Source organism: Falco biarmicus, chromosome 3 (genome assembly GCF_023638135.1).
Source record: "Falco biarmicus isolate bFalBia1 chromosome 3, bFalBia1.pri, whole genome shotgun sequence".
NCBI lineage: Eukaryota > Metazoa > Chordata > Aves > Falconiformes > Falconidae > Falco > Falco biarmicus.
This window is the reverse complement of record NC_079290.1, coordinates 95,716,312-95,737,881: the sequence shown is the minus strand read 5'-3', so window position 1 is coordinate 95,737,881 and position 21,570 is coordinate 95,716,312. Positions and strand designations below refer to the sequence as shown.

General features: G+C 52.7%; 1 protein-coding gene across 3 annotated transcripts; it reads left to right on the top strand.

Annotated features, from left to right (window-relative positions):
- Positions 1-3,184: 3,184 nt before the first annotated feature.
- TFAP2A (transcription factor AP-2 alpha) lies at positions 3,185-20,635 on the top strand. Of its 3 annotated transcripts, none has more exons than XM_056333628.1 (7): positions 3,185-3,428; positions 8,079-8,513; positions 11,474-11,525; positions 13,262-13,493; positions 14,348-14,466; positions 16,773-16,914; positions 18,491-20,635. In XM_056333628.1, exons 1-7 carry the CDS (start codon positions 3,378-3,380, stop codon positions 18,777-18,779), a joined length of 1,320 nt encoding a protein of 439 aa, XP_056189603.1. In that variant the 5' UTR covers positions 3,185-3,377; the 3' UTR covers positions 18,780-20,635. The 3 variants fall into 3 exon arrangements, with proteins under 3 accessions (XP_056189603.1, XP_056189602.1, XP_056189604.1); XM_056333627.1 differs by lacking the exon at positions 3,185-3,428 and adding an exon at positions 5,084-5,746 and having other exon boundaries at positions 18,491-20,576; XM_056333629.1 differs by lacking the exon at positions 3,185-3,428 and adding an exon at positions 6,723-6,788 and having other exon boundaries at positions 18,491-20,576.
- The last annotated feature ends 935 nt before the right edge of the window (positions 20,636-21,570 follow it).

Genomic DNA, 21,570 nt, shown 5'->3' with positions numbered 1-21,570 from the left:
CGCAGCATCCCGGGGGGCCGCGGGGCCGGGCCGGGTGCCGTGGGAGTGCGGTGGCGGGGGGCAGCGCGCAGGCAGCGCGGAGGCAGCGCGCAGGCGCGGGCAGGAGCACCCAGCTCTTTATGGCCAGGTGAGAGAGTCCCGGCGCAGGTAAGGGGAGGATTTACCCACAGGCATCTCGGGCGGGCGGCTTGCCCTCGCAGTCCATGACCAGCAGGGCCCTGAGGACCCGGAGCCCGCAGCCAGGATGTCTATCCTCGCCAAAATGGGAGACTGGCAGGTAAGGCGACCCTCCTGCCCCGGGGGGGGTATCGTTATTTTGGGACGGGAGGCAGGGCTGGGAGCGGGGGCAGAGCTGGCGCCAGCCTCGGCGACTTCACGGCTGCCCGTGCCGGGAGCCGCCGCCGGCAACCGGCGAGGCCCGGCCGCAACAGGTAGCGAGCGGCGGGCCGGGTCCGGGGGGGGCGAGGGCTGCTCGGGGTGTCCCGGCCCGGGGGCGAGCAGCCCGGCGCCGTGGGCAGGCGGGGGGGGCGGCGTGTGCCGTCCCGCTGTCCCCCTGCCCGCCGTCCTCCGGCCCGGGGCTGGCGGTCGCCGTCTCGCTGAGGAGCCCCGGGGCTGCCCCCACAGCCGGTGGGCTCCCACGCGTGGCAGGGCCCCGCCGCGCCTCGGGGAAGGGCCGCGGGGCTGCAGCGTCGCTGCGAACTCCCACTCGAGCCCGTCCTGCGGGAAAATGGAGCTGCCGGGTGGGACCAGGCGCGCCGGGAGGGTCCGTGGAAGCGCTCCGCGGGGTGAGCCGAGGGCAAGCGGCACCCACCAGCGAATGGGCCGGGCGGGGAAAGCGCGGCCCGCCGGGGCCTCGCCCAGCCCCGCGGACCCGGGGGGACCCACTGGCACCACGGGCGGAGCGACACGTGTGGAGTCCCGACGGCTGCCAGGCCGGGGAACGCTGGGGGGTCCCCATAGCCCCTATAGCCCGCCCGCTGGGCTGGGCGGCCGCGCTGCGCCGGCTGGGCGAGGAGAAGGCGAACCGCCCTGTTCGGGCACCCCGGCTTTCATCGCCAAAACCGACCCCCCCCAGCCCCCAGGACTGTCCAGTTCCAGGCGGGAGCCCAGCTCCTGTTTTTGCTCCCAACTTTTCGGATCTCTCGACTAAGTCTTTCTCCCGACCGCCTTATTTAATTTTTTTGGAGGTAGCAGTAAGTCATCAGAAAAAAAAATAAAGGGGGAGGGGGGGGAATGCAGTAAACAAAAGTATCTTTTAATTTTGTTTTTAAAGTTGGAACTGGCGTCTTTTTATCAGGTCGGGGCGAAGAAACGATCAAACCAGGATTTTTAATTTTTTTATTTATTTCACTGAATCAACTCTTAGGTAATCACTCTTATGGGCTATCAGCCCTGAAATCTATTCCCGACTTTTCCTTACACCCCGGCCCTCCTAGCTCCCGTTCCCCGGCGCTGCCCGCCGCCCCCCCGCGCCGTGCCTGGCCACAGGCCCGCTGCCCGTGCGGGTTCCCCGGGGTAAGCCTCCCCCTCCCCACCTGCCCCCGCACCCCAGGCCCGGGGCCGAGGGACGGGAGGGGCGAGAGCCGGGAGCCCCGGGCGGCTGCGGGTGGAAAGCTGTCCCGCGTGGGAGGCTCTCGCTGCCGGCCCGGCTCCACCAGGGCTGTGCCAAGGGGCGATGGGCCCCTTCGTTACCCTCCTCCCCTCCTCTTTTTCTCATCACCCACCCCAGCCCCCCCCGGGGCATTAACTAGGCTTAATCTGCCAGCTCTATTTGAACCTAAATGGGAGTAAAAACAACAATTTACTCTCCTGCCACTTGCAGACAAAAGCGCTGGTAAAAAAGAGCATCGGGGGGTGGAGGAGGGGGGAAGGGGAAAGAAAAAAACTCTTTTGGGGATGTAGAGATGTGTGTGTGGAGGAGCAGGCCCGGGAGCCTGGGGGCTTTGCCGCCCTTCCCGGCGTGGGGACGCGTGTGCCGTGCCCCCCCCCAGGGCCCCCCGCGGCGTGGAGGGGCCGTTCGCTGCTGCAGGCAGTAAATTTTCCTCCGACGTCGGGGGTGGGGGGTGGGGGTGGCCCCGGGAGGGTCTCCCAGGCCGACAGGGCAGGTTTTGCGGTCGGCAGAGGGAAGTTTCGGGGAGCGGCAGGGCAGCCAGGTGCTCGCCCCGCGTGGGGATGCCCGGCTCCGGGGGACGCCTGGGGGGCTCGACGGGCGTGGGGAGCCGCGCCAGGCCCGACACGTCGGCCCCGCGGAGAGGAGAGCGCCTCGGCGTTAGGAGCGGCGCGGGATCCGAGAGGAAAAAAAGAAGAAAATCGGGGGAAAAGAACCCTTTCCGTGGATGGATCCAGGCTGGGCACCGTGGGGAATGAAGGAGGAGAAGGGTGGAAAAGCAGCCCCCCGAGAGGGCGGGCTGAGCGCTTGCATTGTTAAGCAAACGAAGCGCTCCACCTAAGAAAGTACCAAAGTTTTATGATGGTCATTGTTTTGTCCCTTTGCTCAAGTGCTTGCAAAAGACGGTTTGCCTCCTGCTACATTCCTATTACCGCTCGCCCACTCCTATCTGGGAGGTTATATGGGGTTTGTTTGGGTTGGTTTTGAAGACCCATAGCCAGCAGAGCCGAAAGGAACGAAATAGTTTGCAAAAGAAAGAAGCTTTTCAAATATCCACCAAAAAGATCAAATCAAATGCAGAGGGCAACAGAAGCCTCCGCAGACTATAACCTCGTTAGAGCAAGACCCGAGTCTCGTTTCTCCTCGCTTTGGTTTCTCAAAACCCGGTGGAAAAAAAACCCAAAAAACAAACCAAGTGTGGGGGGAGAACGCGCGGGGGTGCCCTCATGGCTAGCCCCAAACTCTGCAGATGAAGGGACGGTCGCCTCTGGTTTCGCTGGCCACTTTCCTCCCCGCTGGTGGGCAGAGGCGTGGGGGGAGCGGCGGCCGATGAGCCCCGCTCCATCGCCTGCCCGCCCCAGGCAAGGCCCGCTGCCCCCCCCCCCCAGTGCCTGGTCTCGGCGGGTTGGAGAAACCTTTTTTTTTTTTTTTCTTTTTTTTTCTTCCCCCCTCCTTTTTTCTCTTTTTCTTTCTTCTTCCCCCCCCCCTTTTTTTTTTTTTTTTTTTTTCCTCGCGGGTCCTTTCTACCTGTGTCCATGGCTGCAGGTTGTTGTGCTGGCGAGCAATTGGGCTGTTGTTGATATGCTAATGAGGCGATTAGGCTGTGGGTAAAGAGCTGGAAAAGGGAAAAGTTTCCACCATTAGAGGGAGATCTCCGAGCGCGGACGGGAGCTGCAGAGCCTCCGCCAGCCGCGCTCCCCACGCCGCCCCGGCACCGCCACCGTAGGGAAAGGCAGGGAGAATCAAATCCTCTCTCTCACGCCAATCCATGAAAATGCTTTGGAAACTGACGGATAATATCAAGTATGAGGAATGTGAGGTAAGCGCTTCTCCCGGCCGGGGTAGATCCCCGGCCCCGCAGCTGCGAGCGGGAACCTGCAGCATCCCTCCGTCTCTCAATTTCGTTTAGGAAAACTTCTGCTCCTTCGCCCGGCTTCCTTGCGGTCCTGCAGCTGGAGAGGGGCTGGGGTCCTTCCCCAGGAACTTCGGGGCTTGTGGAAACCCGGCTTTGTCGGAAGTGTATGAGGAAAGGCAAACAGGATCCAGCAGCAGTCTGGTCTATAGGTAGATCCTGCGTAGATAAGGCTCTGTAAGACGCTACACTCATCCATATGGATGCATGACTGAAATGGATGGACGGATGAATGAATGAATGAAAGGGCAAAGAGACAAAGGGAAGAGAATTATTCTTATACGCCAGGTACCTGAGGCATCCCGATAAATTGGCTCAGGACCGACGCTTAAATTCAGCCTTTTCGATGTAGCTGCGGGTCGATTATACCGAGCTGCACAAATTTGCAAGGGTCAGCTGCCGAACTGAAATCACGGGTTTGGGAGCAGTGTTCCCCCAGCCTCGTAATTTTCAGGGCCACACTCTCACGGGTTTGAGAAATAATATTTTAACCGCTTGGAAAAAAAAATTAAAATCCACCTAATTTGGTCTGGGAGCCGTTCAGCAGAGATTGTGTGCGCGCATCTCTGTGTCTGTGTGTGCATCCATATTTTTAGAAAGAGGCGAGTGTCTTTTAATCTGACAAAAAGGAGAAGAGGAAAAAGAAGAGCGATGCCCAGGACCCCATGCCTAGTCTCAAACCAACGAATACCATTGTCACCCGTTTCGCAAAAGTTGCCAGTGCGGTGCGTTTAAACCTCTCAATAAAGGACTCCACTTGGCAAATGAACGCAGTTATTTGGTCGTGACCCACGCGGGAAGGTTCCCCCCAGCCTGGCGGAGCCTTGCCGACATGCATGTCTGGGACGAAGGGGGGCCACGCTCTCATTCGACTCTGCCGCTGCTTTGGGCGATGCTGTAGCTTAGGAAAGGGACCGAGGACTCGCCAGACTCACCGCCGACTAAATGGTTTTGGTGGTTTATTCCCGGATCGAGGAGTTTGGGATAAAAGCTGTCTCCTGGTGCGGGAGCTGAGCTCTTAGATCCACTCGCTGGCGGATGCTTGATTTCTAGAAATGAGTTGATAAGGGTGTTCTGTTTGGTTTTGGTTTGGGTTTGGGTCTTGTTTGTTTTTTGTGGTGTTTTTTTTTTAAGCCGGAAAAAAATAGAGATACATATTCCTCGGCTGGATTTCGGGAGGAAAGCGTGTCTCTCCCCCTCCCTTCCCCCAGGATCGGTGTTCAAGTGTGCACACGTGCGAGCGTGTGGATTTCATCGCAAATGGCTTTTGTTGCCTTGCGCTAATGGGACTTCGCACCGAGGTGCTACCGGCCGCGGGGGGAGCAGCGGCCGTTCCGCCGTAGCCCCGCTGGCTGTTGTGCGTGCGTGTGCGGTCGGCTCTGCGCGCTCTCCCCGGGCGCGGATGCGAGGGGACTTGTAGGGAGGATGGTAAAGAGGGTGGCTGCGCCCTGATGGGGACGGGACCTGCCTTTAAAAAAAAAGAAAAAAAAAGGGGGGGGGGGCCTGGAAGTACTGCTGGCCGCGCTGAGCGCCGGGGGCCAGGAGCGGGCGGAGCGCGGGGCCGGGCGCCGGCGGCGCGGAGGCTGCGGCGGGGCAGCGGCGGCGAGCGGAGCGGTGCCGGTTTGAGGGAGTTGTTTGGGAGTTGCACAGCCAGTCCGACGGGTTGCGCCGGAGCCCCGGCTTGTCTGGGCCGGGAGAAGCGCTCGCCTTGCCTCTTTTCCCGGCTCCCTCTTCCCCCCCGCGTCCCCCCCGCCCTCCTTCCCTCCCCGCCTCGTGCCTTTTCCCCCCGTCTTTTCCTGGATCCTGCGAGAGGGGGGCCGCGGGGAGCCCGGCGGATGCTCCTTGGGCTCCCCAGCCCCCCCACCCCGGGCGCCCGCCGGCCTCGGCGCTGGGCTCGGACTGGAGGAGGAGGAGGAGGAGGAGGGCTGACACCCAGAAGGGGAGACACCCAAAAAAACTTTCCCAGCCGGTTTCCGGGACGCGGGGCACGGAGGCGAGCCGGCTCGGCGGCGCGGGGCGGCCGCCGCGGGGGCAGCGGCGCGGGGAGCCCCTCGGCGGGGCGCCGTCGAGGCATGGACGGGGCGGCGGCGGCGGGCGGCCCCGCGGAGCCCACCCCGCGCAAAGGCGGCGGCGCGGCCGAGGGCGGCAAGAGCCAAGCGGGGAGCCAGCAGCCACTCTTCTCCCTGGGCTTTGAGGCCGGCTACGCGCAGCAGCCGCAGCCCGAGGTGCGCCCGCGAAGGACCGCGGGGCTGGGGGCATTGGGGAGGCGGCGGCGGCGGCGGGGGGAAGGGAGGGGAAGGGAAGGAAGGGGGGATCCCGCGCCCCCTCCCCTCTCTCCTTCTGCCCGTCTCTCCCACCCACCCCACCCCCCTCCGCACCCCCACCCCCCCGCACCCCTCGGCTCCCACCCTCTCCCTCTCTCCGGATCTCTTTCTCTTTCACTTTTGCATGCCCTGCAACCTTTTAAAATGTTGCCCCTTTCCTGTGATTCGTCAGACGCAGCAGCATGTCCCCCCTCTCTCTCTCCCGCTCCCTCTCTCTCCCTTTTTGTCTCTCTCTCCCTCTCCCTCTCCCCCATCTCTGATTAGATACACTGATTCTTCATTCAATGGACGTCATTTAGAACAGGCTCTGCCTTGAGTTGCCTTCTCGCTTCACGCTCGATTTCCAGCCATTCTTCCCTTATTAAGTGTTCGTGTAATATTAATAGTCATGAATATCTGCTATTAGGAGTCTCCAGGAAGGCAGCAGATCTGTTATTAGGAGCTCAAGTGAAGCAGCAGCTAAGTCAAAGGAGAAAAAGAAAGAAAGAGACAGAGGAAAAAAAAAAAGGATTAAGAAACAAACACACACACGCTAAAAACAAAACAAAAAAGGCAAAAAAAAAAAAACCGAAAAAAAAAAAAAAGCAAAACAAAAAAAGCAACCAACTTTGACTCCTCACACCACGCCAGGATAGAGCGCTCGCCTTGGCAACACCCGATGAAGGGCAGCAGAGATCGGTGCAAGTTCTGATGGATTATAGTGGCGCGCCCGCGGTGCAGGAGCAGCCCCGGCGCCCCGGTCCCGCCGCCCGCGCCTAGCGTCGGGCTCCGGCCGCGCTTCCTCCGCGCCCGCGCCGCACCCGCACCCGCGGGGCTCCGCCGGGGGTTGCGCGCTTCGCCGGTCCCTTTCCTCTGCCTTTTTTTTTTTTTTTTTTTTTTTCTCCTACCTTGACTTGTAACCCCCGACTCTTCGCAGATGTTAGTGCACAGTTTTTCGGCTATGGTGAGTTGCTTCACGTTTCTCTTGGAGGGGGTTTGGTGTGTGCTGGATGTTGCTATTGTTGTCGGCGGTGGCGGTCGGGGTTTCGCACTCAGCTTTCCAGAGAGGGTGTTTTTTTTGCTTTTTCCTTTCCTTCTTTTTTATAAAGTCGTTGGTGTACCTTTTTGGTTCCCCCCCCCCCCCCCCTTCTCGCTTTCTTTTTTTCTTACCCCCCCCCCCCCTCTTTTTTTTTCGGTCTGCTTCGCGCAAACGGCAAAAGGCTTTGCTTGGACCCTACCGCTTCGATTTCTTCACCTTGCCACCTGCAAACGGGATATTTTCAGTTTTCTCGTTTCCCTTTTTCGGGATCGTGGCTCTTTCCCTTGAATCCTCCTCCTCCTCCTCGGAGGCCATACCTTTTTCCCCGGACATACCTGTAGTCTCTTCTTCCCGGCTACCGGAGCCCGCCGAGCCGTGCCGACCCAGCCGGGCGCGTTTCGGTGCCGCTGGCCCGTCGGGACGGCGGGACTCGGGGCGGCGCTTCCCCCCCTGCCCGGCACATTCCTCCGCTTCCCCGGCGCCTCGGCTGCCGCCGCCGCCCCCTCCGCGCCGAAACCGCCCGGTGGCGAGCGGGCAGCTCGGCCAGGCACCGGGGCCGCTCTCCCCGTAGGTGGGGGGCCGCGGCGGTGCCTTCGCCCCCAAACATTTGTAAAACTCGCGGGGGGGAACGACCTGTTTGTTGAGAGCCTGTTTCGGCGTTTGTTGGTAACAAAATGGCAGTGGGCTTGGGTTTTCCAGGGTTTTCTTGGGATGCGTTGCCGGTAATCCTAGCGACAGTATTTGTCTCGGTTCTACCCAGGGCCAGCGGGAGGATTTTGAGTCGTGGTAGAATTACGATTTTAATAATACCTGCTTATGAATTATTCTTTTTATTTGCGGGAAATACCTGCTCCTGAAATGCCGGGGCGCGATCTGTCGGGAGCACACTCTGTATCGCCGCAATGTTTTATTAATTATTATAAGCAGTCCTGTTATAATTATTGCTGTTATTGCTGTTATCATTACTGCCGTTATTATTATTACTGAAAAAGCGAGACTGCCTCTTAATTGCGTGCGAAGGGAAACGAGAGGCAGAGAAAGCCTCAGATCTGCTCTCTCCGCCTCGGAGCGGACGGATTGCCCATCTTTGCCCCATAGGTGAAATTCGCAAGTCGATTTTGAGGAGAAACAGTTTCATATTATCTTTGTTTTTCTTTTCTCTCCCTCCTTCCCCCTCCCTCCTCCCCCCCCTCCCCCGCCGCCCCCCCACCTCAGGAGCGCCACGACAGTACCAGCAATGGGACAGCCCGGCTACCCCAGTTGGGGACCGTGGGTCAGTCTCCCTACACCAGCGCCCCGCCGCTCTCCCACACCCCCAACGCCGACTTCCAGCCCCCCTACTTCCCCCCCCCTTACCAGCCCATCTACCCCCAGTCTCAGGACCCCTACTCCCACGTGAACGACCCCTACAGCCTCAACCCCCTCCATGCCCAGCCGCAGCCCCAGCACCCAGGATGGCCGGGACAGAGGCAGAGCCAGGAGACGGGGCTACTTCACACGCACCGGGGTTTGCCCCACCAGCTCTCGGGGCTCGACCCACGCAGGGACTACCGGCGGCACGACGACCTGCTGCATGCCCCGCACGGGCTGGGCTCGGGGCTGGCCGACCTGCCCCTCCACTCCATCCCCCACGCCATCGAGGACGTGCCGGTAAGCAAAGGGGTTGCCCCCCGACCCATTCGTCCCCCGGCCCCCTCCCCGCGGGAGCTGAACTTCGAAGGGGGGTGGGGAGGGAGGGGGATCCCCCTCCCCCCAGGAAAAAAAAAAGGGGGGGAGGGAATAAAAGACACCCCCTCCCGGGAAAGGCGAAGCCCCCACCTAGAACAATAGGTTCTCGCAGCTCGTCCCTGCGCGACGCCTCCCCGCTAACGTGCCCGCTAAAATATAAATAAATCAAATTACTGTCATCGTTAACAATATCTTTCCTTCTCAATGACAATAAGCTGTTACGATTGGAAGAATATATAATATCACCACAGGGCCGTGCATATGGGGATTTCTCGCTGCCTTGGGAAAAACACGAGTCTGAAACGCGAGATCTCATTAAATGTCCTCCCAGGCAAACGTAAAGGGGGAAGGAAAAAAAAAAAGAAAAAGTGGGTGAAAGTGGCCTAAGAAGGAAAAATCGGTTTCCCGTGATTACAGAATTGGCATCTGGGATAACGACATCCAAAGTTGTAAGAGGGTACCGGCAGATCCTCTTCTCTAAAGGAATTAATTGACAAATCAGGCAAGAGGTATACTAAAACGCTGCCGCCTCCTTTTAGCAGTGGTGCAAAGGGATGACCTCATAAATCATTAGCTATAGGTTATCAAATTCGAGCCAGACCTGCTACACCCTAGATTAAATTAAATGTTGGGAGCCTATTGGAGGATGCATTATTTGGGGGACCTAATTCTGTTATCGATAAATAAAGATTAAAAAATGATTTCTAATTAAGCATGACATTAGCGCGTGGGCTATTTACAAAGCAAGCCAGGGCTATTGTTCGGTTAGGAAAGTGGCCTTATGCAATGTGATAGGTCGTGATCGAAGTTCATGTTTCAGGGTTTCTCCCCGAAAATGGAATTAGAACATGGCAATAAATTTATTAAAGCCCACAGAGCTTGTGCTGAGGGACTAAAGCTGCTCGACTTGCAGGAGGAAAGAGGAGGGAGGGAACTGTGGTATCTGGATGTGATTTTTGCTGAAATGCCATCCCAAATTACAGGATCAAATATTACAACAATATATTTGCTGACAGTTTAATGAGTACAGTTTCGTGTTGCAAGGATAATGTTCAGATGAACTTACCTATTTTTGGGGGTCATTTTGAAATCTTTTGTAAATTATACTCGGGGAAAATAGTGAATTTATTACAGCCCTCATCTGGCTAAATTAGCCACAGAAAATTGCTGGTTATGTTTAGCAGTTTTGCAATAAACGCATACATTTCCCAAAGTGGAGGATTTAGTCAGCAATTTGGATCCGTTAAAAGCAGGTCGATTCTTTAAACTTGATACAAAATAACATGAAGGCAATAGTAAGAATAAACTAATTTGTTGACTGCAAGCCCCTGATTGCTGTAGGAGGAACATGACCTAAAATATTCTCTTGAATTCTCCCTCTCCTCAATTGTGCTCCATGGCAGTGGGCTGATTCGGGAAGCCTCCTCTGCAGATCTATGAATTAATAGCATTGCTATACTTCGTGAAAACCAAATGCCATCTGGTTTAAATCCTTAAACCAGCCCAGCCATTTTTTTTTCCTCTCTCTCTCTGTAAAACTGAATCAGCAGGCTGCATGAAGGAAAGCATAAAAATAAGAGGATGTATCTTTTCTAAGAATATTTTACCTAGTTATGGAGGGAAAAAAAAAAAAAAAGCCAACAACAAAACAACCAAACTGCCCTTTACAGAAATCTGGGTCGGGAAAGAGTCGTTTTTGAATTTTTCTGTTGCTGCAACAGTTAACCTTTAATAAAAACGACCGCTAAATATTTAAGAAAATCAAGTAGACGGTGAAAATTATTTAATCATAAATATCTCTGTGGGATTTTAAACTTAACAGTCCTCCCTGTATGGAATATGTGTAGAAATAACACAAATAAAAGTATTATGCCACACTACATTTACTTTATGGGTTTAGGGTGCATGCATAAAGGGATCATATTTCCCCATATAGTTAAAACACAAGAACTGCAGCAGTAGTCATTTCTGAACATTTCTCAATTTAATTATACTTAAATCCAGAAGCACTTTAGGCAAGTTACAAATGAGAGCATTGAGTATAATAAAACCTGTAATAAAGCAACTTAGTACCATCCACCCGGAATCATTGAGATCAGGCACAATTAACAGGAGCATAAATCCAAGACAGAATGGAAAATGTTAGAATCAGTATTATTGTTGGACAAAGACTAGAGAAGGAAGTAATAGTTTTTTAAATGGTAATGCCTGGGTTTTGTAACGATTGCGAAATCTTCTATCTCAGCAGCACTGGTGTTAATTTGTAAACACAGCCAGACATTATATTGCCTGTCAGTTTTTGGAATTAGAAAACATGATTTCATTTGACTTTCTAATCACGTCGTGGCTCTGCCGCGCGAACCCCAGCTGTAGCCGCGACCGCGGAACCTGCGAGGGGACAATAGTGGGGGGGCGCGGGGTGCGGGCCCCCCCGGCTCCGCACCGCTCCCGCTCCTTTGTGCTCTGCGCCCGCAGCGGCGGGGAAGGGCCGGGCCGGGCCGGGGCCGCTTCCCGGGGAGGAGGGGAGGGAAAAGAAGGGAAGGGAGGAGAGACCCCGCAGAAGCTGGAGGCCACTCGTCAGTCGGGCTCGGCCGGGCAAGCCCCGGGGGTGTGGGGGTGATTTATTATTTTTTTCTATTTGTTGGGGAACGGGGGAAGAGCGGGGAGGGATGCAGGATTCCTCCTGATAAAGGAAATCCCCCCAAATCCCGTGTTCCATCCCCGTCCCCCCTCTCTTCCCCGGCAGGATCTGTTGTTTCCCTCCTCGCAGCTTGCCTGGGGAAAGGGGTACACAACTTCTCCCGCACCCCATCCCAACCCACCCCTCCCTGCCTTTTGTTGTGGTTGTACATTTACATCGCTGCCTGTTCCTTTTGTTGCAGCACGTAGAAGACCCCGGTATTAACATCCCAGATCAAACTGTAATTAAGAAAGGTAAGCCGTTTTGCGCATACCAAACATGTCGTCACAGGCTGGGGACTGCTGGCGGGGAGGACTTACCCGCCCCCCCCCATCCCCCCCAAGCCCCCCGGCCCCGGGCTCCTTCCTTTGGCACGTACTGTTGGTCAAAAGGGTGGAGGCAGAGAAAGAAAACGGGCGATGCGGGTTGAAAACTGCCCTCTTAAATGGCCGCGTTTGCCGGGTATTTTAATTATTGTTGTCATTAGGGAGGGAAAAAAACGTTAGCAGATGATCTAGAAAATCCGAGCCGGTGTTTTAGTGCATTAGCAAACAATTCGGTTTCATGGTTTGCCCCTTGCATCGGGCTGAGCGGCGGTGTGTAATCGTTGTTGGTAAACTGGGCTGTGAAAGAGAAAACGTTGTTCCTCCTTCTTCGGGTTTTCTTATTTAAATCACGGCGGTGACGAGGTGGGCTGTCGGGAGAACGAGGGGCGAGTTTCTGGAAACTGATGGCTGTCCGTCAGGGTGGTTTGGTTTTCGTTGGCTTTGTGCGCTTGCTTCATTTGGAATTGAATTGCTTGGATGCTGGTCCTCAAATCGTACAAAATATTTATGGCGTGTTTGCAATCTATTTCCTTTTCCCGTCTTTCTTCGGAAGACCGAAGGATTGGGAAAGGTGGCACAGGGCAGTTTGCAAAGGAGGTTTGCTTGGTGGAAAGCGGTCGGTTTGCGTTTGGATCCTCTGTCGGGAGCTGCTGCTGGAGCAAAATTCGCGGGGCTGAGCGGGTGGTCGCCGGCTGCTGCCCGCGCCGGGGGGTGCCACGGCCGTTCGGCCGCCCGGGACAGGGGTACCCCGGCCGCCACCGGAGCGAGGTGCTGAGCAGGGCCGCTCTCCTCTCTGCCAACCCTAATCGCTGTGCAGCCAAGAAGCTCAAAGTTTCATTCCCCCCCCCCCCCGCCTGTAAAGCCTTTGTCACGTCAAATTAGATGTGCAAGGGATAAATCTTAAGAGATGCTCTTTCCAAGTCGACATGATAATTGGCTCTTTTATTAGTAATCTCAAGAGTTCGTTTAACTCCTGTTGTATCTATTAGCCTTCCCAGAGCTATTAATGTCACAAGTGATCTATCCAAAAGGCAGAGCCCCCCACTCGGTTGGGCCGTGCCCCGGGCGGAGGAGGAAGGCAAAGGCGGCCGCGGACCCGCCCGGGACCCGAGGCCAGCGGGCACCGCAAGGCAGCCGGCGGGGAGGGGCCGGGCTGCATCCCGGTGCGCGCCCCGCCACCGGGGCACACGCGTCCCGGCTCCGCGCCGCCTGACGGGTTTCCACGTCAAAAGTTGCGCACAGGGGAGGCGGCGGGGCGGGCGGGCCGGCGCCGTCCCGGGGGGAGCCCGGCGGCGCGTACCCCGGTGCCACCCGGCTGCGGGCGCTGCCCGCCCTCCGCGGCAAGGGCGGCCGGCGGCGCCCGCGGCGTGTGACACGGCCGGTGCTGACGTGCTTTAACAGCCGCCAGCCCCCCACCGGGCTGAAGGGGGGGGCGCAGGGTCGGGGTTTATTTTGTTTTGTATTTTTGTTTTTTTTTTTAATTTCTTTGCTGCGGGTCGAGGGTCTCCCCCTGCTCCCCCCGGCTAGCCGAGGGCTGCCCCGCCGGCCGCACTGCCCTCCGTAGGCGGTGCGGGACCGGGGCTGGCCCGCCGCGCCCCCCCTCCCGCCTCCCCGGCTCCCCGCCCGCTCCTCACCCTCACCTCCCTGCTCCTCCCTCCCTGCAGGCCCCGTGTCCCTCTCCAAGTCTAACAACAACGCCGTCTCCTCCATCCCCATCAACAAGGACACGCTCTTCGGCGGGGTGGTGAACCCCAACGAGGTCTTCTGCTCGGTGCCGGGCCGCCTCTCGCTGCTCAGCTCCACCTCCAAATACAAGGTCACGGTGGCGGAAGTGCAGAGACGCCTCTCGCCGCCCGAGTGCCTCAACGCCTCCCTGCTGGGCGGGGTGCTCCGGAGGTGAGGGGCGGGGGAACGCAGGAGGCGGGGTGGCGGCGGCGAATAACGCCCGCTGCCGGGCCGGGCCGGGCCGTGCCGTGCCGGGCGGGGTGTGGGAGCACGACGACAGCCCACGCGGGGCGGCGGGGGTGGGGGAGGGCGTGCGGCGCCCGCCGCTAGGGGGCGGGGCAGCGCTGCGAGGCGGGGGCGCGGTAGCCATGGCAACGTGCTGGTGTGCCCCCCCCCCCCCCCCCGGCAGGACCCGTGTCTCCCCCCTCCTCGCGCCATGCTGTCCCATCAAGGGGGTGACCCCCCTACACACCACACCCCCAGGAGCAGGGAGGCTAGTGGTGGGTGCTTCGCCATGGGCACCCACCCGGCCACCCACTGCCCTGGGCCTGCGGCCTCAGCCAGGCAATTACGCAGCGCCCGGGTAGGGAATAATATCCAGGATTAATTAAACCAGCTCCCACCTGCACGGCCCGGCTCCGTCCGGCTCAGCCGAAAAGCCGCAGATGGGCCGCAGGGATTAGCGTGAGGGCGGCCGTGCTGCGTGGTGGGAGCGGGGTGAGGCTGGGCCGCTGCCCCGGCGCTGTGAGGAGAAGCTGCCCCCAGGCCCATGGCGCCTCTGAGCTGCCCCGCCAGCTGGGGGCTGATCCAGACCTCAGCGAGGGCCCCTGTTGCCGAGACATGGAGCCATCCAAAGCCCCGTCCCTATGTCTGAGACAGCTTTCAGCTGTGCTCGCTCTTCAGCCCCCCGCAGCCCCCCAGCACCCCCACCCCTGTACCCCCTTGGCGGGAAGGCGATGGGTCGGGGGGATCCGGGTGGGAGCCGAAGCCAGCCCTGTTTCTCAATGCCTGTCTGTGTGAACCAGGGCGAAGTCTAAAAACGGAGGGAGATCTCTGAGGGAGAAACTGGACAAAATAGGATTAAACCTGCCAGCCGGGAGGCGTAAAGCTGCTAACGTCACCTTGCTCACGTCGCTGGTGGAGGGTAAGTGACTCAAATAGCAGGGAGGGCTCCTTTGGAAAATGGCCTGTTGCTTTTGCCTGATGGGAGAAGTTTTGGTGTTGGGTTGGTTGGTCCTCCTGTCCCCCCCCTCAAGTCAGTGCTGCTTGTTGGAAATTGGAAGGGTGTTACTTTCTATGCCTTGGGGAAAAAAATGTTAAATGTCTGCCTTTGCTTTTTGTTTTAACCCCAAGTGGGCTTCCATGAGTCCTGCAGACTCAGCATTGCATTCTACCATGTATTTGCTTTCAAGGCTATTGAGCTAGATGTTTTCAAGGCCCCGTCTTGCTCCCTTGTTCAGGTGAGCAATCCCTCCCCAGCGTACCCGGATCTCGTTGGGAGCAGCATGGGCCGGATCCCTGCAAACAGGGGCTGTGGGCTCAGTGCCGTACAAGACCCCTGAACATCCAGTTGGAAATTACGGGGAGCAGAGCCTCGTAATGCTTCACTGCTGTCCTTCTGCCGCAGGTGGACAACCAACCAATTTTAAATGTCAGAAACTGCAGCTACTTTAAGTATGTTCTCCCTCCCAGCCTGCAGCCACGTAACAGTAAATCATTTAAGTCTTCTGACATCTGCATTTGAGAAATGCGTGACCATTACTTCCTGAATTCATTTGGGAATCCTTGACCTCAGCCATGAATTAATGGTGTCCTGAAAGCCTCAAAGTTGCACCCCCCCACCCCCCCCACCCCTTTTGGTTCTCATTTTCAGGACATGTGTTCCCTTGGCTATATTGTTCTTTTCTCATTTGGCCAGAAAAGGTGCAACTTACTTTTAAAGCCTTGGGACGGCCTATGCTGTTAGAACCGGAAGGTGGGAAGCTCAAGAGTTTGCAGTCATTTAGTTTTCAAGCAGTTGCTGTGTCACACTGGCACAAAGTAAGCCCAAGACCAGCAAATAGATCCTCCTCCTTTCCCCTCACTTATTATGTGCATTTTAGACCAGTTCAGTCTGCAAAGTGCTTTTAAGCTCAGCCTGGGCTGTGCAGGTTTAACTTAAGTTTGGTTGTGTAGGAGGAAATGTGTTGCTTTGTTTTGTTGTCGCTTTGCATTCTGCAAGAAATGTTTCATGTTCAAAGGGATGGGGAAAGAAGCGCTGCGCAATGCCAGGCTTCATTTTTTTAAACATCAGGATTAGTGGCTGCACTATATTTATACTGCGTGAAAATTACTGTGTCTTCGTGTATTTGGAAAAGCTTTGCAATTGCATCGACGCACTGTAGTAAAAAATCACAAGGGGAAAACTTGTAAAAAGTCTAGATTTGGTAGATACTTAACATTATTTGTGATGTTAATGAATATGGAGAAGGTTTTATGGTAATCTATTGTTCTGTTTGGCTTTCACATACAATGGCTTTAAAAGGATGATTTTTTTGAGAAACAAAACTAGAGGCCTGATCTCCAGATAATTTAGAGATGGTGGCTAATTTTGGGGGGATGATAGCGTAAACATTGCTGGGGCTTTGAGTCCTGTAGCGATGAGACAGTTTCTAGAGTACTGTTATTGTTTATGATCCGCTCCATTTTATGGAAACAAGCTCACTGGACTGAGGCTTTGAAGCTCTAATTGGCGCATGCGTTCTTCCGGAGCTAGAGCTAATGGCAGGAAGCCCTGCAGTAAAAACCAACTGGTTCAGGAAATTAAAACCAAAGATTTGAAAATCAACAAAACAGACAGACTCGGTGGAATGACCCTAAAATTCTCATGGTTAATCGTTTGGGGGTGAACATATAATTATATGCGATCAAGTTAAATTTTAAACACTTAGCTGTTTAATGCATTTTATTTAGAAGAGCTCTAGGAGTAATTATGATCAATATTAATCATTGATGCATTGCAAAAGAATATAGAGACGGGGCTGAGGCGAGCAAACATTTCCAGAGTCAATAGCTGTGAATGAAATGTACCTAAATGGCTGCGTATAGGTATGGATATGTAAATCTAAGCACACATACTAGGTGGATGGAGCCTGCCAGTCTAAAAGTATCTGTTAGTCAATGTAAACTTTACAAATTTTTTATGCGAGATTTCACTTGTAACGATTGTCATGAAAATACACATTTGCATTGCCTTGACTGAAGCAGAGAAAACTCCTGCAAGATAAGATGTGATTAGCATTTCTTACCTTACCTTTTTCAAAGAAAGTCCAAGCCTTTTAGAAGAAAAGCCCGAGTAGAATGTAGTGCCTTTTTTTTTTTTTTTTTTTCTAATGGATTTTTGCCTCTGTGCTATGTGTACTGATGAGCTGTGTGTTTCCTTCCCATCCCCACCCGTGCCTCCCTTTTCAGGAGAAGCAGTACATCTAGCTAGAGATTTTGGGTACGTTTGTGAGACAGAATTTCCTGCCAAAGCAGTAGCTGAATTTCTCAACCGACAACATTCCGATCCAAACGAGCAAGTCACAAGAAAAAACATGCTTCTAGCTACAAAGTAAGACATTTACCTTCCTGGCATGTTACTCAGAAGTCAGGGGAGGGCGAATAACCTGGGTTTGGGGCTTTTATTTGTGAGCATTTGCCACATAGCCGGTGGCTGATAGTTTTGCACGTTGTGAGGGGGTGTATTTGCTCTCCTGCTATAGGAAAACTCTATAACCCAGCTTGGTTTCTATCAAGTCGGTTTGTGCAGATTACCTTGAAAGCAAGTCGTGAAAATTGTGGGTGGATGTTTAGTTAAAGAAAAAGCAGTAATTCTTCAGAGCAAAACATTTCCTGGGCCTTTTCACTTAGCTTATCAATTTAAGTAGAAGGGGAAGGCTTCCCATTGACAGTAAAATAAAACTGGCACATTAAACTGATTTCAGTTCATTAAAATCGGCAATGGTTCTTTCTGCCTAAGCAGCTCTGTTACTTAGTGAATATGGGGATATTAAAAATATATTTTAAATGACAATCTGTACGCAGTTAAAGTGCTAGTGGAGTTTATCATTGGTGGTGCTGCCTAGACTTCCAGGTGGTGCGTGAAAAGAAAATGATTGTTTTGATATGTTTGCTGGAAATTAAAAGGGTTGTTTAGTAGCCCTTAATTACCAATGGAGGTGTCACCAAAGGGCACAGTGCCAGAGGACGCAGGCAGAAGATGGGAGCCGCTTTATGACTGGAAGACATTAACATGGGTTTTAGAATACAAACTGTTTCAACACGCCTCTGAGCTCTCTTGCTCTAAGGTGTGTTATTTCCCCAACCATTTGTGCAGGGAGTGGATGATATAACTGAACTTCTGTGCCATGCCTTTGTAGCCTTTCTTCCCACCTCCCTGGAAGGAAATTTCCAGACCTGGGTTAGCATCAGCTTTCCCCTCTGTGGGAAGGTCCCTTTGGATTTGGAGATGTAGACGTACATGTATAAATGTTTCAGAATATCCTAATTTAAAGCCTCGATTCCCCTCTCTGCCCTCGCTCTTTATTCCTGACAAACAGCCGCATTTTAGCCTTGTGCAGGAAGAGGCTCGTGCCTCTTTCCAGTTCAAAGAAATAAAATAATAAAAACATAATCTTCCAAGACATGGCTAAATCCCTGAACCTCCCTTTAGATATTGCACCCCATCTATTCCCTTCTGCTCTGCTTGGGAACTTTGAACTGTGTATCTGCTCCAAAACCCAACTGGGCCGGAAGGATGGGTGTTTGTGGGGAGGGTGTAGGGGGCTGCGATAAGGGGACTGGTGGGGGCAGTTGGGATGTGTGGGTATCTGCGTGCCTGTTTGCCCATGCGCTGGCTGTAGCCGGGGCGTGATGTGTGTGGCAAGCGAGGTGAAGGAAGAGGTTTGTGCGTGCTGGCAAAGTGTGAGAATTAGGGGGAAGGATGTGTAGAGAGAAGAGGGAGAGGAGAGAGAGCGGAGCGTGTGTGCACTCGAGGGCAGCAGCCCCCTTGATCCAGGGGCTTGTGTAATCTAGCAGGGAGAATGCACAGGCTTTGCTGCTGCCAGTGATGGTTCATTTCTCTCCCTCTCTCTTCCCCTCCCTCCCTGCCTCCTTCCCTCTGTCTCTCTGCTCCATTTGTGCTACAGACAGATCTGTAAAGAGTTCACCGACCTGCTGGCTCAGGACCGATCTCCCCTGGGGAACTCGCGGCCCAACCCCATTTTGGAGCCGGGCATCCAGAGCTGCCTGACCCACTTCAACCTCATCTCGCACGGCTTCGGGAGCCCGGCGGTGTGCGCTGCCGTCACTGCCCTGCAGAACTATCTCACCGAGGCACTCAAGGCCATGGACAAAATGTACCTCAGCAACAATCCCAACAGCCACACAGACAACAGCACCAAAAGCGGCGACAAAGAGGAGAAGCACCGAAAGTGAGGATTCCCCCCCACATACACTCCTCTCCTTCCCCCTCATAGCCCATCGATCCATTCATCTCCCTCCTCCCTCTCCCCTGCACCCAGCACCCCAGGCTACAGCAACAGAATGAGCATCCTTCTGCCAATCCTGTTCTCTGACTCTGCAGGACTGCTCAGCCCTCTCCCCACACCCCTTCCCAGCATCCACATTTCCATTTGCTCCCTCTTAACTTCCCCCCCTCTCCCCGATGCCACCATCGTTTTACCCCAGTTTGGAGCCTAAGAGAACAGAACAGGGGGACGGAGCCAGCAAAGAAAAAAAGTTCTGTCTTGAGTTTGTGAACTTTTTTTTTAAAATAAAACAAAAGGAGGAAAAAAAAAAAGAAAACAAAAAAAGAAAAGGACTTTTTTTCTAAAAATATATAAAAAATTTAAAAAAAAAAAACCAAAAAGAAATAAATAATACTTAAAAAATTCTATGAGCTTCACCGGACTGAATCACCACCTTCCCTTACATAAACTTCAGTTAAGATTGTAGCCATATTAAAAATGAAAAAAGCGATAAAGGTACAGCAGCAACAGCAAACAGACAAAAGGCAAAAAGGACTGATGACATTTTATCAGTATTGTGAATAAACTTGAACACAAAACACAAGCAGTTCCATGTCATATCTTCAGTTGTAGAACTTTTTCCTGTCCAAGGTAAAGCGACCAACTTGAACTTTCTATTGCAACACGATTCACGGTTATTATATAAGGGAATCAGTGTTCATGTATGTATATATTTATTTATGTGTAATTTAATGGGAATTGTAAATATGGTGAGTCTGTTTTAAGCCTTTTTTTATTTATCTGGTGATCTCGTTTACCTCTTGTTTAGTGGGTTTTAAATCTTCCCCTCTTAGTTCATCATGTGGTTCATGGTACTTATTTAGATATCAGAGGTTTTTTGGGGGTTTTTCTCTGGGATTCATCATTTTTAGCCCTGTTGTAGCATGTTAAAGGCGACAATGAAGCAGCTGAACAAATAAAAAACCATGAATTTTTATATATAATTAGTATGACATTTAGTTTCTCATTGAAGATAAAATAAAGTGATGTTGGACCCTGGCAAGGTTTTTAAACATGTTAGTGGTTTTACAACCCTTATGTGTTGTGGAAAATGAAAGAAGTTATTTTCATCCACTGTCCTCCTCCCGAAAGCACCATCAGAGCAATAAATTAATATTGTCTTTTAAAACAAGATTTAGCTTTTCTCTCCTTTTCCCCCCCTTTTTTTTTCTTTCTCCCTTTCTTTTGTTTTTCTTTTTCTCCTTTTTTTCTTTTTCTTCTTTTTTTTTTTTTTTTTCCCAAAGAACTTTAAACATTTGGGACCACCTGGTATCCTGTATTTCCACTGGCCATATTGGAAGCAGTTATAGTTGTATTGTATTGAGTTGTGCCGGCAGTAGTTTCCATGCCTATCAATGTATCATAGTCCTTTGTTGCCCAGATAAATAAATATTTGATACGCTTTATGTCGATTTTTTTATTCAGTGGCTGTCTTTACCCAGGCGTATTTTTGTTCTTGGCAGTATTTTTTATTCAGTATGGTTACAGTAATTGAGTTTAACTCTCCCTTGACAATTGCTCCTTGCAATAAGCAGCTGAACCCATTGTTTCCCTCAAGTATAATAAAAACTTACTTTCAACTTGGAGTTCAGAGCAGGGTATCATTTAGATATTCCACTGAGTCTGTATTCAGACAAATGACACAATAAAGCACAATGTATTCTTTTGGATAAAAAATTGTCTGTACTACTAACAAAATGACACACTATCTTTTCTTTAACCAAAACATAGTTTTATTTAAAAAATAAAGTTTTATTTTATTTATGTTGACCTCTAGGTTTTTATTTATGTTCATATATAGCATGCAGAATTATAAGCCTATAAAATTTTGTACATGTAGTTGTCCTAATGGAGAGCAGAGATTAAAAAAAAAAAAATCTTGAGAAGGACATTTTCAAAAGAATAATTACCGAGCAAATACTGAAAATTAGGTGCTATGAAAAAACCTATATACTGGTGAATCAGAGCTGGGTGCTCCCTCCCCCTCAAGAAAAAAGAAAAGCTCCATAGCTGATGCCAACAAAATCATCTCACGGTTGTGAACTTTAGTGAAATCTTGCAGGAGACAGATTATTTCTGATTGATGGTTCGTGTTTTAGTGGAATGCACAGACTGACATTTTGAGATGGTTGTGTCAGTTTATAAGGGACTGAAATTTTTATCTTGAGTTTCTTCTTGTGGAAACCAGTTGTAAAATAGGGAAGTTTGCTTTAAAAAAAAATGGAGTGCACGTCTTGAAGATGGGCTGTAAAAACATGCGAGAATTCAGATTTTGACTCTTATTTTCTTTGGCCCAGGGCGTAGGTGAAGTCGGGATCAGGCTGGATTATATTATATCATAGGAGGGGAGGTTAATGCAGTTTAGAATGTAAAGGCATTTTAAAGAGATGGTCTCCTTTAAGTGCTGATGATATTTTGGTGGTGGTAGCTGATTTTTCTCTCTTTCTCTTTCCTGCCCTCCCTGACTCGCTCTGTCCCCGTCCGTCCGTGTGTCGTACCCCCCCCCTTTTTTTTTTTCTTTTCTTTTTGCTCAGGCAGAAATTGAGGAGGTTAAGAGGGAGGTGTTTACAATGAAGCTGCAAAAAGAATTAACATTTGCTCATATATTTTGACGTTTGGTAGGGCTGGTGAAGCAAAGCATTAGATAAAGCCCAAGATGTTTCATTTTGCTTTGGTAATCTACTTATGGAAGGCAGTGT